The sequence below is a fragment of the Hippoglossus stenolepis genome, chromosome 7, assembly GCF_022539355.2.
Source record: "Hippoglossus stenolepis isolate QCI-W04-F060 chromosome 7, HSTE1.2, whole genome shotgun sequence".
Taxonomy (NCBI): domain Eukaryota; kingdom Metazoa; phylum Chordata; class Actinopteri; order Pleuronectiformes; family Pleuronectidae; genus Hippoglossus; species Hippoglossus stenolepis.
The window spans coordinates 16,229,674-16,246,938 of NC_061489.1; the positions used below are offsets into that span (position 1 = coordinate 16,229,674).

The following is a 17,265-nucleotide window of genomic DNA, read 5'->3' on the forward strand; positions in this document are numbered from 1 at the left end:
TTAACTATGTATCTTACTACAAAATGTTCAGAGTATAAAGCAACATATGGCTCAATATTAATAAATGACGTGTGCAAAGTGTAATTTAATTTCCTACCTGCAGAGTAGATACTGCCAGTCACTGGTGTCTGTGAGGTCTGTTCCTCTCGGTATACTGGACCGCGATGTATCTGGAGCCACCTTTGGCACAGGCTGTCTGACCATCTTCCTTTCCTGGTCTCAGCCAGAAACAGACTGTACCAGTAGGCATCGTTGGAGACCAGGTGGAATCTGCGATGGTGGAGTTCCTCTCACTGATCACTGTTCCTGCGGGGAGGAGCCCTTTGCTGGGCTTGGGTTTCTGACACTTGAGCACGATGGTGGCCAATATGGTGATGAGCAGGAGAAAACGACACGGAGCCAGACCGATCACCAAATACAGGTTTAGGTCTGAGAAGATGTCGTACTCTAGAGGCACCTCAGTCATGAGTAGGCCTTAGGCAGTCTCCACTGTGGACAGCAGTGAGTAACTGCTTATGAGCGAGCTCCCCGTTGTCCTTAGCAACAACCGTCAGTCTCTGTTGCGTGGATCTCTGCTTGGAACATCCTCATAGTCCGGATCTCCGTTGTATTGGTCCAGACTGAACAAGGTGGCGTCAGTCACTGTAGAAACCTGGTAGGTAATCCGAGAGTTGTGCACCGAGTCTGTGTCTAAAGCGATCACCTTGGCAACCAGAGCCTTTATCTGTGGATCTGGGGATCTTCTCCTCCACCACCGAGCCGTGCGCGCACGGAACCACCCGATAGCAGACGTTGTCATTCTGGTCACAACAATATGGACCCAGTGGCGTTACTGCTGAGTGGAGGAGAACCAGAGTCTCTGGCCTCGATGTGGAAAAGAAACTCCTTCTCGATCTCTGATCAAAGTTTTTCCAGTGCGTAAAGATTACCGTTCTCTGGGTTGATGGAGAACAGCATGGACATGGAGGTGTTGGCTATCTCCTTCTCTAGGATGAAATAAACCAGATACTGGTTTTCATGGAGGTCAGGGTCAAAGGCAGTGAGTGAACTGAGCAAGGCCCCAGGTGCGTTATTCTCCATCACACGTATCGTATTAAACGACTGAGGGAACTGTGGTGCGTTGTCATTGATATCAAGCAGATGCACAGTTATTGTCTCATTATCAGATAAAGGCGGAGTCCCTGCATCAGTCACAACCAGTATGATGTCATATTCTGGAACAATTTCACGATCTAAAGGCTCAGACACTATGAGATTATAATGCATGGGTCTTTCTGATGAACTGTTTAGAATAAAGGGCATCGGCTGATGTATTGATAAGCTCACTTTTCCATTATCGCCACTGTCTCTGTCACTTATGCCTACTAGAGCTATGACACTTCCTACTGGGATGTTCTCATTCACTGTGTTTTTAACAGACTGTATGGTGATGTCTGGATAATTGTCATTCATATCAGTCACGTGGACGACCACTTTACACTGTCCCAATAACGGATGAATCCCTTTGTCCCTGGCCTCAATGTGCATCTCATAGAATTTCATATCTTCATAGTCAATAGTGCCCTTCACTGTTATTTCCCCCGTGTTCGGATTTAGAGCAAAGACATCTTGTGTCTTCTCTGACGTGTAAAGGGTGAACGAGTACACAATCTCCGAATTACACCCTCGTCCAGATCTGTGGCGTCAAGCTTCATCGCCAAGGTTCCGATCGGAGAGTTTTCCGTCATGTTAACGGTGTAAGTCTGCTTGTCAAACCGAGGAGGGTTGTCGTTTGTGTCCTGCACTCTAACGATGATGTTGGCAGTGCCAGAGCGCACAGGGACTCCGCCGTCCACAGCAGTCAATATTAGATTATGAACAGCTTTCTCCTCTCTGTCTAAAGACTTGGTCAACACCAAATCCACGTACTGAGTTCCGTCACTGCCCGTCTGAATTTCGATGGTGAATTGTTCACTGACACTGAGCTTGTATGTTTTTATTGTATTAACGCCCACATCTGGATCCACAGCATTAGGCAGAGAGAACCGCTCTCCCGGCGTGGCCGACTCCGACACGTCGAGCTCTACTCTGTCCCGTCGAAAATGCGGAGCGTTGTCGTTTATGTCCGTTATTCCGAGCTCTATGTTAAAGATGCGTAAGGGACTCTCTATGATCACGTCAAGCTTTAGAAAACAGGACGTGGGCTTCGCCGGACAAAGATATTCCCTGTCCATCTTTTCCACGATGTACAGCTCCCCTGTCTTTTTGTTAAAATCTAGATATTTCTTGTTGGTGAAAATATCAAGTTTTACCTCTCGTTGGGCCAAACCTCCGGGCTCAAGTCCCAAATCCGCAGCGAGATTGGCCACAACAGAGCCCCTCTCCATCTCCTCGGCTATGGAGTAGCGCGTCACAGACAAAGCACTGGGCCAGACTGCACACAGGACAAAGACAGTGGCCCAGACCTTCATCCTTTCATCTCCAGGAAAAAATAATCCAGGATCTAAAGCCATTTCTTGTTTTCTACTTAAGGTCTAAAAAATATATATCTTAGGATTCTGTTGTTAAATTAAACATTAAAAAAACGCTCATCCTCCAGACAGCTGCGTCTTACTCCCTTTACGAATGGGTGTGTCATGACTTCAGTTAAAGAGAGGCGTTATACATTAATGGTCAACAGTGACACCTTGTGACAGAGACTGTACACAGCGCAGGAACTGTTTCAGAATCAGCTTTGTTTGACAGTGACATGAAGCAGGGTTCACTCACTTTACTTTTTCTCCTGCGTGTAAAAGGAGGATTTTCAGTTTCCTCCCATGAACATTTTAAATACATGTTGATCCTGATCCTTGTCAGTAAAAATGTTACGTGCCTCAGTGCCTCTTCCATAAGTTTGGTGTCTGGGTGAATTGTCATTAGAATTGTGTAACAATCAAAGGCACACACACATCATTTATGATACATTTATTTGTTGATAGAAAAAGAAAGTGGCTGGCTCCTGTTACACCTCCTCTCCCGGGCATGATTTTAGATGATGGTGCTAAGCTTCTGTTCTATTCTAAATTATTCCATTCTACTCTACTCTGTATCATCTCTTCTCCTCTTCTATCCTCTCCTCTTCTCTTCTATCATCTCTCTTTCTATCCTCTACTCTCCTCTTCTATCCTCTCCTCTCCTCTTCTATCATCTCTCTTTCTATCCTCTACTCTCCTCTTCTATATTCTCTCTTTCTATCCTCTCCTCTTCTCTTCTATCCTCTCCTCTTCTCTTCTATCATCTCTCTTTCTATCCTCTACTCTCCTCTTCTATCCTCTCCTCTCCTCTTCTATCATCTCTCTTTCTATCCTCTACTCTCCTCTTCTATCATCTCTCTTTCTATCCTCTACTCTTCCTCTCTTCATCCTCTATCCTCACTTTCTCTTCTATATTCTCTTTTCTATCCTCTTCTCTTCTACCTCTCCTCTTCTCTTCTATCATCTCTCTTTCTATCCTCTACTCTCCTCTTCTATATTCTCTTTCTATCCTCTTCTCTTCTATCATCTCTATCTCTACTCTCTCTTCTATCCTCCTCTCCTCTTCTATCACCTCTTTCTATCCTCTACTCTCCTCTTCTATATTCAATCTTTCTATCCTCTACTTCTATCCTCTCCTCTCTCCTCTTCTATCAACTCTCTTTCTATCCTCTACTCTCCTCTTCTATCATCTCTTTCTATCCTCTACTCTCCTCTTCTTTCCTCTCCTCTCTTCTCTCTATCATCTCTCTTCTATCCTCTACTCTCCTCTTTATCATCCCTCTTCTCTTCATCTCCCTTCTATCCTCTATCTCTCTCCTCTTTTTCTATTTTTCTTCTCCTTTCTCCTCTTTCTATCATCTCTCTTTCTATCCTCTACTCTCCTCTTCTATATTCTCTCTTTCTATCTTCACTCCTCTCTCTCTTTTATCATCTCTCTTTCTATCCTCTCCTCTCCTCTTCTATATTCTCTCTTTCTATCCTCTTCTCTTCTATCATCTCTTTCTATCCTCTCCTCTCCTCTTCTATCCTCTCCTCTCCTCTTCTATCACCTCTCTTTCTATCCTCTACTCTCCTCTTCTATATTCTATCTTTCTATCCTCTCCTCTCCTCTTCTATCCTCTCCTCTCCTCTCCTCTTCTATCATCTCTCTTTCTATCCTCTACTCTCCTCTTCTATCATCTCTCTTTCTATCCTCTACTCTCCTCTTCTATCCTCTCTCCTCCTCTTCTATCACCTCTCTTTTCTCTCTCCTCTCCTCTTCTATCCCTTCTCCTCTCCTCTTCTATCATCTCTCTTTCTATCCTCTACTCTCCTCTTCTATATTCTCTCTTTCTATCCTCTACTCTCCTCTTCTATCCTCTCCTCTTCTCTTCTATCATCTCTCTTTCTATCCTCTACTCTCCTCTTCTTCTCTCTTCTATCCTCTCCTCTTCTCTTCTATCATCTCTCTTTCTATCCTCTACTCTCCTCTTCTATCCTCTCCTCTCCTCTTCTATCATCTCTCTTTCTATCCTCTACTCTCCTCTTCTATATTCTCTCTTTCTATCCTCTCCTCTATCATCTCTATTTCTATCTTCTACTCTCTTCTTCTATCCTCTCCTCTCCTCTTCTATCATCTCTCTTTCTATCCTCTACTCTCCTCTTCTATATTCTCTCTTTCTATCCTATCGTCTCCTCTTTATCATCTCTCTTTCTATCCTCTTCTCTTCTATCCTATCGTCTCCTCTTCTATCATCTCTCTTTCTATCCTCTACTCTTTCTCTTCTATCCTCTCCTCTTCTCTATGTTTCAGAGCCCATCTGAAATCATCAGTAATATATGTGCAGGTTGTGGAAAAGTTAATGACTTGAATAGATCAACATTCACATGCTGTGGCCTCCGAATTGGAAAAGTCCTAACTCAGTCATCTAAGTCTGCCCTCAAATGTGAACCAACACTGTAGAGTTTGAGTAAATGTACGAAATTTTAGCTTGTTTCTAATCATATCAACTACTCAAAGGCTTTACAGTACAAGTCACCTTCATAGATACATGCAACTAACTACTTTCTCTAACCTGGCACCAACACACACACACACACTCATCTCCCAAAACTTAACACATACATGTGATCTCAGCCACATGGTGTAAACACTCCAGGGAGTCTTTTGTCTTCATAGTGGCCAGCCGCCATTTTGAAAGCACACTCACTCACACCCACACGCACACGCATATTCACATACACATCTGCACATCTGTATATAGTAAGTACACCTTTAGTTAGTTTGTGTGTTTATACTTTTATTATCTTCATAATAAATGTTGTTCTTTAACACAAATGTTGTCTTCATTAATGTTGCATACTGTAAGTGTGAATTTTGCCAACCTCTACACAGTCAAGAACTCCATATCCTTCCACTTTGCTAACTATATGGTAATTTTTGTTATATTTATTAACTTAATTATTAATGAAAGGCACACCATTTAATAGTGTGACGCTTAAGGTATAATAATCACAACATAATGAGCACACAGCCATCAGGGGAAATTTGCTGTTATCGAACCACCCACCTTCTGGTTAACGCCCTGAGTGAAAAGGGTTGTGCAGATTCGGACAGAGTGAGTATGAGGGACTTTAACAAACCCTTAAAGTACAATCACCTCAATAGTACCCAACTGTTATACTCTTGTTACTTTTCATGAGTGTGTCGGACCTTGTAAACCCCTTGAGTCAGTGGCACTGAGGTGCTCCATGGTTTTTATCTTAACGCTTCTATGCATGATTCATCCCAGGGATCCACTGATCACGTTACTTGCAATATATCATTGATGAGAGAGGAGGGTAATAAGTAACTTACTGTAGAGAGATGAATATCTACACTCAGTAAGATGAGTTTTTAACCATTTCCAATTTGATGAAAATCAACAACTCTTGATCAGAGGTTTTCTCAGCGAACTCAGAATGTGTTGTTAGAAGCTGAAGCAGCTTGAACAGACACCTTTAATCTGGTTTCATTGACTGGACTCTAGGTTTACTCCAACAATCTTAAATAGATTTTTCCAACTCCAAAGACAAGAACAACACAATGATTTGGGTGATATTAGCATTTTTAATTTAACTTATAAATAGCTATCACCATATTTTTAGACAAAGTTATACATAAATGAGATCATTATAAAAGGTTGAATCACTTTATCTTGCAACACTTTGTGCATCAGTCTCAAAAAAGAAAAGAAGAGAGAATTGAGTTCCTCTGCATCACCTCTCAGTTGCATTTCTTTTTTCCTACTAATACATTCAGCAAATTCCCTTTGTTGTTTGTCTGACACTGTTCTGGTCTGTTTACGCCATCTTATTCTGCAGTCCCTGATTTAATAACGATAACCTTTTTTCCTCACCCTCTTTGTTTGGTGTATTTTTACTCAATGCTGCTCTCTGCTGGGGAGGTTGTGCTACCACATCAGTGTTAAAATAAGGACTATGAAATAATTTAATAATAATTTAAGTATCCAGGATTTTAATACCATTTAAAATGACAAACCAAGATGTATTTTTGTTTTAATGTAAAATAACATAACTTCTTATTTAATCACATCCTTCTCATACATGGATGTAAATGGTTAACAAGCATATTGCATGTAGGACTCCCCATGTTAAGAGTGATGGTCTTTATTGAGTATGAGCGCCAAGCTGTAGTTAAACATAACCAAGTCGCCTACATTAGCTCAAGTATTTTACACAAGTAGTAGTTTGAAGTACTTGTACTTTTGCTTTCGATTTAAGGCTACTCTATTATTCCAACATTATAATATCCACTACATTTCAGGGTGAAACATTGTACTTTTTACCTCATTTCATTAATTTAGCAGTTATAGTAAAGATAATAAGTCCTTTATTAGTCCCACAATGGGGATATTTGCAGTTACTATAGTTAATTAGCAGCTTGGCAGATTTCCAACAAAAAACAAAACTTCTTGCATCTAAACTGTAAAGCTAGAAGCCAAAAAGTAAGTTCAAGTAAATTAAAATGGCTTCACCACGACCTGCTGCAACTTTCAAATTATTCTTGCACTGCATCAGTAAACCAATAACATTATATATTAGAGTATAACACTCCAAGGGGCCATTTTCTGCATAATCAGTAGTTTTATTTCGTTTTTTATTCCTATATAAAATTACATATTTATATTTGCATAGCTGTTGTAACATAGTTTTTGTCGGTTTGTATTTTATATTTATGTTTTGCCTCAAAATCATTTAATTCAACATAGTGCACCAGTATTCAGTAAGTAATGCTCTGTGCGCCCTCTGGTGGACGACTGACCAAATTACAGCTGGCTAGAAAAGAACCACCAGATCCACCAGTCGGAAACAAATTTCAGCACCATGGTGATGGACAGCTCCCAGTGGGACTGACCAGCCTAGTTCAAAGAGGTGAAGTGTTACTACTTCATATGCGTTGAATATTATATCCCATAAACACTTGTGATGCTAGTTTGGATCCTAATGACCATACTAAAAAATAACACTGTAATTTCACTGCAGTTACACTAACTGCTGGGTTTAAATGAAACATACATTTGTATGGGCCTATTTAGTTTGTTTTCCATGTTTAGACGTATACATGAATTGTATGTCTCTGAATAGATTTGTTAAGTAACATAATTAATATATAAATAAATATGTTTTTCTTGTGTCAGAAAATCCTACAGCTCTATTTTAGGAATAGAGCTCCGTCCCTAACTCATCTGAGAGTAGCCTGAGCCAAGTTGACCTAAATATGGTTGCCCCCACAGGCCGTCCCCACGGATCACCTTACCGTAGAGAAGGTTAGCCCGCTCCCCTCCATGCTCTCTGTGGACCCCAGTTTCCTTATTAACCGAATTATTCTAAATCTGAACCATACAATGACCTAATTACGCTGTTCATTTCTGGCCAGTGGCCAGCTCTAACCACGGGAGGAACTAATTCCCTGGGAAGTCAGATGTAAAAGGGCACAGGGAGAGGAGAAAAGCCACAGGCCTTCACGCTCACATCCAGGTGTGGCATTTGGAGCTGATCCCCCTCCCCCTCAAACGCTTGCATTCGTGTTGGTGGTCTTAATTAAAGTGATATTTCGAGAAAGCAGGTCCTGTTTGTTCAGTTAATGAACCCCACTATTCTCTGCGGGCAAATGGAAATGCAAGCACTCCAATTAGCATATGTTAGCATTTTACTATGTTTATTCCTCACTGTGGAAAACAGCTTACCAAGGCGAAAAGCTTTTCACCCTTGTAAGAGTATAGCTGTGGAACTTTTTCACCACAAAATAATTGACTCCAGCTAATTAAACATAGATCTAGGAAACTTGCATCTAAATGCTTTGTGCATGTAGATCAACCGAATCTGTATTTGGGTGCGTGGGTTATGTAAGGCCATGAGTTTTGTGAATCACAGCAGGCCACACATATTCAAGAGACATAAAAAGACCAGGTGAAAAAAAATACTTTATTTTCATAAATGTATACAGTACACGTGAGGGGGAAATCCCCCATCTTTACAGTAGCCTGCGTCAAGTTGCAGCTTGCATATACATTATGATACTATTTGTCATATTCACGCAAGCTCTATTAGCAACCAAACATATAAAAGAAAATAAAGCAAATGTTTTCATTGATTGAACTTAGAAATATAAATTCATTAGGATGTGCAAAATTGTTGTCCGCTAATGCTTTTCAAAACATTTTGGATGTAACCGCTGCTCGAGTTTGATTGTCTAAATAATAACAATAATAAAAATAATAATGGACAGACACATACAAGGACTATGTTGCAGTGACTTATCACATAAATACTTTATTAGAATTTATTTCCCGTCAGCATTTTAGCCAATATGGATTGTTCATTCATTATTTCTATTACTCAGTGAATTGCGCATCCTGTATATCTTTCATACCAGCTGTAAATCATATGTTCATTAATTTATATACTGAACGGTCTCTTGCTCTGTATTCACATGAGGTTATCCATCATTTTCATCATCCTGTCAGACAGCCATTTAAAAGTCAGTCGTTGTACAAGTCATTATTTATAATCGCAGCCTCTCCCTGGGGGGACATCTGCATACGCCGCCTCTTGCCAAAGGTGGAGAAGGCGTTGTGGACGTCCAGCTCACTCCGCTGTACAGTGGGCCTCAGGGTGCAAAAGCCCGACGGTGTCCCGGGTATGTACACGTTGTGGTGGTAGTCAGGGGCGGGTGTGTGGGGGTGGGGGGCACCGCCGGCGGCTGCTGCTGCTGAGGAGGAGGTGTGCAGCGAGGAGTCCAGGGGCGAGAGGTGACCCCACTGGTTGATGGAGACATCTTGTATTCTGTAGAGTGACGCAGGAAGGAGGGGAGAAGCGAATACTTGATTAGACTATACAATACTGACTTACTGCTGTAATGATATTTTCATTAAGAATCTTATAGGAAGTGTTTTGCAATGAAGCAGGTAAACAGTGACATACAACAAATGAAGAGACCCAACTAAGTGAAGGTGAGGAAAGACATTACCAACAAAAATGAAGGGGGAGAAAGGGGGAAAAACAAAATATCATTACATCAAGCCATGAAGATGTGCCTTTATATACTGCGGTGTAAATACAATGTGTTGATGAAAGCTATGGTCCCCTGTGTCCGGCCTGTCTCACCTTTCACGCCTCTCATGTGAGTACCCCAGGTCCAGTACTGTCCAGGTGCCATGGACGTGACGTAGTTCTCTGGGTCTGCGTGCATGGCCTTACGCATCAGGGTGCCATCCATGTTGATAGAGTTGTAACTACGAAAAAAAAGACCCCAGTCTGTGATTCAATACTTGACTTACATTTAAATTCAACATCTACATTATATCAAATTGAAGAAAAGGGATTTTTATTCAGGTACTTTATGTGTTCAAATAGTATTTACTAAGAATGTTGCTTCACATTAAAAACATGCACATATCACGGGTGAAAATGTACCTTTTTATGGAGGAGTTCTGGTTTTTTGTCAGAGTCCAGTCTGTGTTTGGCTGCTTTAGCTGCAGAAAGAAAAGAGGAAAGAATTTAATTTAATATTCATACAAATGATAAAATCTTCATGTAAATTCACACATGGCCACAATTTGACTGCTCTGGTCTATTTAAAGAATTGTATCTCCTAAGTCTAAGTTTCAATCAAAACAGAAATCCTTGGTTCCGCCCTCTTGGATCAGTAGAGGTCAGTGATAATCGACATGAGCAGAGGTCCATCAACGTGTTCGTCCTGAAATGAAGACATGGCTGTTTTCTGATGGGTCGTGGCTGCCACCCTGTGGACGTTTGGCAGAACAGTCTTTTTTTATTTTAAAGAGCAGAGGTGCTGTTGCCTTCAGCTCCGACTCGTCTGTCACTTAGTTGTGCTTTTATCCTCTGTGGAGCAGAGGGAGGGGGTGAAGGAGAGTCATATTTATCCCGGGTTTGGGTCTCATAGTATGGATTCCACGCTCTATGAATTCCCCTAAAGTTGTTAACAAGGAGAATGCGACGTAAGCGTATTATTAGAATCGGTATTCAAAATACACTCCTCGCGAACTGCGCACAAAACCAATTAGGACCCCACCGGGATGAAACGAAACATGATCCTAATCTTCAAAGGAAACCGTGCCAGGGAGGAAATTAAGAAAATTACACACGTCATTGTTTTGTGGATTTTATGCATCATTTTTACATTAATATTTGCCTGATGCTCCTCGAGCAAGGTTTTTAATTAAAAGTCTCAAAGACAGCCTTGAAAAGTTTGCGCTCCTCGCAGCGATGCGCACGACCCAAGAAGGCTCCACACGCATATGTTGCTACACTCCTACGCTCGTGCACGCACCTGTCGTACACGACTCGACGCGTTGTTCGCTTATTTCACCTTCACTTCATCAACGGAGACAGGAATGTGCGCTTCGTGTGACGCTCAGATGCTTTCATGGTAATTTGCCTTTGAGATTTAATGTGTCACTGACGACCTCGCGCCGAATCACGTGCTCATGCGCTGAGGGTGAATTAGAGGAGGCAATTAACGACAGGAAGGACACTTCCTCCTGGAGGAGCACATAGCTGCGGGCTGCACAATCACCGTGACCTCGAAATCCCTCATGTGGCCAGAGGTGTACAGTGTGTGCCAGTGACCGGGCTGACATTTCTCACTGTGCCTGGTGGAGGAGTCTGGTATCGGGGGCTCTGAGTCGTTGCGCCTCCGCCTTATGATGGAAACAGGCAGACGACAATGAGCATTACGCGCACGTTTACGCACCGCTGCCCCGTCTATTAGAATTAGAAAACACTGATGTAGACAGCCTGCCTCCGTAAATCCTCCGTCTCCTAGTCTCCTTCCTCCCCCTCCTTCTCCCCTCCTCTTCCCCGTCCTTGCTCGACAAATGTGAAACCACGTCTCTCTCTCTCTCCCCCTCTCCCTCCCCACTCTCTCTCTCTCTCTATCTCTCCCTCTCTCTCTCTCTCTACCTCTACCTCTCCCTCTCCCTCCCTCTCTCTTCTCACATTCAGAGGACAACGCCGGATCCGATCTACAGGCGTCCCACGTCTCAGTCCAGCCGTGTCCTTGCACCCCGTCATTCTCCTTGCCCCCTCCCTCTCGATGTCCTCCCTGTCTCCCCAAAACCGTCCATTTGCCATTTTTCATCAATAATGTACCCCCCCTCCCCTCCCCCCTCCCCTGTGACACGCCACATTGTGTGTAGTATAATGGTTCGGCCGCGCTTGTGCCCTTGAGGCACAGTTAGTGAGGTTATCTGTCCTGTAGTGTTAGTCTGAGAGCAAGAAGGCGTGTCGCAAACCCGACTGATCGAACAAGAATTGTCTGAACCCGGGGCTGATGAATTGAAACAGCTGCCATTCACCTTGTTCATCATGTGTATAACCTTGACTTTTTATCCAGGTATATGTACTGGGTGCATGTGTATGTGTATGTGTGTGCGTGCGTGCGTGCGTGCGCGTGTGCGTGCGTGTGCGTGTGTGTGTGTGTGTGTGTGTGTGTGTGTGTGTGTGTGTGTGTGTGTGTGTGTGTGTCCTCGCATGGTGCAATGACACTGGATGATGTAGACATCATTACTCTCTCAGGTCACGACCTTTTATGATTCAGTTAAAATGAATGATAATATTATTATTTGAAAATCATTTTTCACACATTTAAATCAATAATATGTGAGGGAGACATCTGGAGATATTTGCCTGAATAGAGGAGTCCGCTTGAACCATATCTCATCTTCCTCTCACGCAGTAATTGATATCTCTCATTCCATACAGATGATGATAAGACGCGGTATGTGCGCACAGCATATGCTCCTGGCAAAACGGAGCGTTACACTTTCAGTAACAAGTCAATTAGAATAGAATATCACGTCGCCTCTGTTCATTTTCTCGAGAGCAAAACATCACCATAACCAGCACATCTGGGATAAATGACTGCCATAATTATAAAAATCATTGGAGGCGAGATACCGTGTAAGATTGTTATTAACCAGAGAGCAAATAGAGAATCGTGGCTTTGCTCAAGTTGGGTTCAAATTCGTCTGGCATGCGTAATTTGACCTTCATGAGCGAATGTCACAGTCTAGATTCGTGTCAGATAGATTGATTTTTAACACTGACAGTAAGTGAGAATGTTACATTTACACGAGCAGCATCATCCCTAGGGTGTTTTTCTATACTCTGATTTGACTGTACCTCATTGGGAGTAGTTGCTCCGTTGTTCACAGATGCGCTCCGGCTTTGTGCGTTCCACGAGTTTTCTGCGCTCTTCGCCTCGTTGTTCCTCGGCGTGCTGCCGGGGCTGCACGGCTTCAGGAACATAAAGTCACTCTTGGCAGATTCGGGGGTCAGGCACACTTTATAACAGTATGACTGCGAGAGGCTGCTGTTTCCGTTCACTTCCATGCAGTTTGTGGGCACTTTGGCCGCGGAGGAAATCTGCAGGTTGAGGTTGGATTTTTTGAACACCTCCGGGGGCGGCTCGGGCTGGAACCCGCCGCAGCAGCAGCAGGCGAACGGGGGCAGGTTGTACCCGCTGTGGGTCTCCCTATCCTTGTAGCACTTCACCGCGGCCAGCACGATGATAGCCACCAGGAATATTAGAGATATTGTGCTCAGTGACACGATCAAGTAGAGAGCGAGGTTGGAGGGGGGCTGTGGGCTGAGAGTGAGGTCTCCGAAATCTGACAGCGACTCGGGCACGCTGTCCACCACCGTGAGGACAATGGAGACGGTGGCGGAGAGCGGCGGCTGCCCGTTGTCCTTGACTAATATTACCAGTCTGTGCCTTGTTGCGTCTTTCTCCACTAACCGGCGTATAGTCCTGATTTCGCCTGTGTACAGAGCCACGCTGAACAGTCCCGGGTCTGTAGCCTGTAATACCTGATAGGACAGCCGGGAGTTTTGCCCCGCGTCTGCGTCTAACGCTGTTATCTTGGTAACCAGATACCCAGCATCCACTGACCGTGGAACCACCTCTGTGGCCACGGTGCCGTTTTTGGGCAGCGGGGATACAATAGCAGGCGCGTTATCGTTCTGGTCCAAGACAAAGACATTGACTGTGACATTGTTGGCGAGAGGGGGGAAACCAGCGTCCTGCGCCTGGACCAGGATCTGAAAGTTTCTAAGTTGCTCATAATCAAAAGAGCGCAGTGCGTAGATATTGCCGTTGTCAGAGTTGATGGAGACATAAGTGGACACGGGCATGCCCTGAATCTGACCCTCGAGAATAGAATAAGACAGATAGGCGTTCTGGTTGGAATCGGGGTCGAATGCAGTGACGGAGCAAATGGAAGCGCCCGGGGCATTATTCTCGGTCACATAAACTGTGTATGAAGGTTGAGAGAACCGCGGGGGGTTGTCATTAATGTCAGACACTTGGACGAGGATGGTTTTCCTGGTGGAAAGCGACGGAGAGCCCAAGTCGCGGGCTGTGAGGGTGATGTTGTACTCGGCCACCGCTTCCCTGTCCAGAAACTCGCTTGTCACCAGAGTATAGTAGTTTTTGAATGATGAATGGAGCTGAAAGGGAACGTTGTTCGGAATTTGACAGTCAACGTTCCCGTTCTCTCCAGAGTCCCGGTCCATGACACTGATAACAGCTATGACCGTGCCCGGCGGCGCGTCTTCCTGGACAGGTGTGGACACTGATGTGAGGATGACTTCGGGCGCGTTGTCATTCACATCCAGGATGTCTACCAGCACTTTACTGTGCACTGCCACAGCTGAAGGTCCCCTGTCTTTCGCCTGCACATACAGCTCGTAGACACTGGATTTCTCATAGTCCACAATGCCCTTCACTCGGATTTCCCCCGTGTACGGGTCCACGCTGAACAGTTCTCGCACCTTCAGGGGTGCGTGCCCGCTAAACGCGTAGGTCACCTCTCCGTTGGAGCCTTCGTCCAGGTCTGTGGCGTTTAGCTTCAGCACCAGCGTCCCCCTCGCTGCGTTCTCCACCAGGCTCGACCGGTAAACTGAGCGGTCGAACACGGGCACGTTATCGTTGGCGTCTAACACTATGATAGTTATCAACGCCGTCCCGGAGCGTTCCGGCGACCCCCCGTCGATGGCTGTCAGAACCATTTCATGTCTCTTCTGCTGTTCCCGGTCCAGTGGCGTGTCCAGCACGAGCTCCGCAAACTTGCTCCCATCGTTGCGCGTCTGGATATTCAGTATGAAGTGCTCGTTTGCGCTTAGCTGGTAAGAGCGCAGAGAGTTGGTGCCCACGTCCTGGTCCTGTGCGCTCTCCAACGGGAAACAGGAGCCGGGCGCCGCCGACTCTGTGATGTCGAGGTTAAACTCGCTCCATGGGAAATTAGGAGAGTTGTCATTCACATCGAGAATCTCCACTTCCACTCTGTATAGTTCTAATGGGTTCTCAATAACCACTTGTAAGTGTAAAAAACAGCTCGGGCTTCTTTCACACAGCTCCTCTCTGTCTATCTTTTCGTTGACGAAGAGAATGCCATTCTCCAAGTTCACCTCTAAATACTGCTTATTTGCGCCGGAGACGATGCGAAACCGACGGGCTGACAGCTTAGCCACATCCAAGCCCAGGTCTTCGGCGATGTTGCCCACAAAAGCTCCATGCTCCAGCTCCTCCGGGATGGAGTACCGAATTTGCGCCAGAACCAGGTCCACGACACACGCACACAGAAGCAGACATATAACCAGTCCAGTCACCGGCACCCAACTGCCTCTGGAGAGTCTGCGATCCATTTCAGCGGCGTGCGTAAAATCACCTCACCAGGACATCTTTCTCTTCATGGGGCCATTCAGCAGAAAAGTAAACACAGAAGCAGATCCTGGCCCCAGTTCAAAGAATCTTCACATATAAGTTTGTAACATCTATGTTTATAGATAACTTCACTGGGTAGTTGAGCTGAGGGGACAAGAGATGAGAGTGGAAGCGCCGCTCTCTCCCTCTCTCTCGCTCTCTCTCTCTCTCTCTCTCTCTCTCTCTGTGTGTTGTGCTCCAAGCGCAACACCGGTGGTGTGTGAACGGGGGAGGCTCGCGCTTTGATTTTCCAGTGTATTAGACACTCGGAGGAGCTGGTGGGGAGGCGTGTGTGTGTGTGTTTGTGAGAGAGTGTGTGTGTGAAAGAGAGAGAGAGAGAGGGAGACAGAGGGGTGGGGGTGGAGGACGGAGGGGGTGGACGTAGCTTCTCCATGCTCCGTATTGGAGGACGCCGACGCGAAGTGCGACTCTAATTACTGTAGACGTTTAACCCTTTCGCATCCTCGTGTCTATTCCTTTGACCTATTAAAAAGACGAGAAGGCGTAAGTTTGACACCAGACGTTTGAGACAGATTTGGATTAGGGGACAAATTGTGTTGTGGGTGTCGTTTTCTAGGCTGCATTTAACAGATGAGGACGGACAAGGATTTGTCTCGGTGACCACACTGCCCAGGGTGGCAGTGGTAGCTCACATTATTTTAGTACTTTGATGAATTACAACTCCCATTTTAGCTTCAGAATAAAAGAATTACCCCTCTGGGACACTACCATTACATGTTCCAATGCAGAAAACAAAACACCCTGGCCTCTTTCGCTTTGCCTCACACGGGCAGTGGCCAGTGCCAGCAGGCTCCTGGGATTCCATGATGCTTTTTAATGAGAGCCCTTTGAAGATGAATGCCCACATTGCAAAAAAAAAACAGTCCCACATTAATTAATCATCACACGCGAAATTTGGGTTTTTTCAAAAAGAATCTTTGATTGGTCCGAGCACTCAATTTTAATCAATATTTAAATGAGACGTTTTTGGAGCTTAAAACGATTGTAGTGACAATCACGAGTGGGTGATACACTCATACAAATAGGCATTACACGACTGTAATTCACGTAAGTAGGCCCGAACATGTATCAACACAATCAACATAAAAGCAATGTCATAAAGCCTTAATCATACTTGTCTGTAATCAGGTATTATAGCTGGGATTAGATGAATGCCACACAGCCGAGGTGATGTGTTTACAATAGCAGAACGAAGCGCGCATGGGTGCTGGGGGTGTTTTGAGGAAAAAAACATTTAGATAATAAATGACCTCAGTATCAAAGACCTACCACTGAGTACCAGTCTGTTATTTAAGGACAACGGCCACAGCTCAGGCATCTTTAGAGGGCGACACACGTTTGTCCAGATTTGATGTGTCCCCCGTTATTCCTGATCCGTTAGACAACCGCTGAACCAGAGAGTGGGGGGGGACTAAAGGATGTCTTTGTGAATTCGGGTTCGTCTCCGCACAGACACGAGTGGCATCCTAATGTAAGACGGTGGCTTGAAATCTGAAAGTGTCTTTCTGGGACTGACGACACAGCTTTGGCCTCCAGGCAGCGCTGGGCTTGTTAGGAAGGGGGGGGGACGAAGACGGGGGGAGAGAGAAAGAACAAGAAACAATTATTTCTACATCCTATGGGCAACATTTCCTTTTAGACTAGACGCTACATTTTCTGTTTAACTGCCCCTAAACCTGTGAACTTCTGCATTCCGCGTCCGTGAGAATGATCAGGGGAACCAAGCGACACTGATGCGTAATGTTGTTGTGATATTTTCACTTGGAATAAAAACAGTCAAACGGGACAAGTGGGAATACTTCAACTCAGAGACAGAGGTTGTGTCTGACATTTCTCTTTTACGCAGTTAAGAGAATAAGACCTTCAGGAAGCAGGGGATGAGGGGGGGATAGTTGATCATTCCAGACCAGCCTGGCGTTTCACAGGGGGATAACAAATGGCACAACATATTTCTGAGCAGAAACTGCAGTGCTATCAAATGCT

General features: G+C 44.6%; 2 protein-coding genes across 2 annotated transcripts; both read right to left on the reverse strand.

Annotated features, from left to right (window-relative positions):
• Positions 1-85: 85 nt before the first annotated feature.
• On the reverse strand, positions 86-2,601 carry LOC118112702 (protocadherin alpha-C2). The gene is given in 10 exon segments (XM_035162218.2): positions 86-117; positions 120-203; positions 206-262; positions 265-500; positions 502-576; positions 578-601; positions 603-716; positions 718-807; positions 809-1,661; positions 1,664-2,601. Coding segments are annotated over 10 exon segments (2,394 nt in total). The 5' UTR covers positions 2,493-2,601.
• A 5,839-nt stretch (positions 2,602-8,440) lies between these two features.
• si:ch73-233f7.1 (uncharacterized protein LOC100537710 homolog) lies at positions 8,441-15,556 on the reverse strand. The gene is made up of 5 exons (XM_035162355.2): positions 12,681-15,556; positions 9,951-10,009; positions 9,642-9,769; positions 9,459-9,477; positions 8,441-9,320 (listed from the first exon to the last, which is right to left on the reverse strand). Exons 1-5 carry the CDS (start codon positions 15,201-15,203, stop codon positions 9,017-9,019), a joined length of 3,033 nt encoding a protein of 1,010 aa, XP_035018246.2. The 5' UTR covers positions 15,204-15,556; the 3' UTR covers positions 8,441-9,016.
• Positions 15,557-17,265: the final 1,709 nt, after the last annotated feature.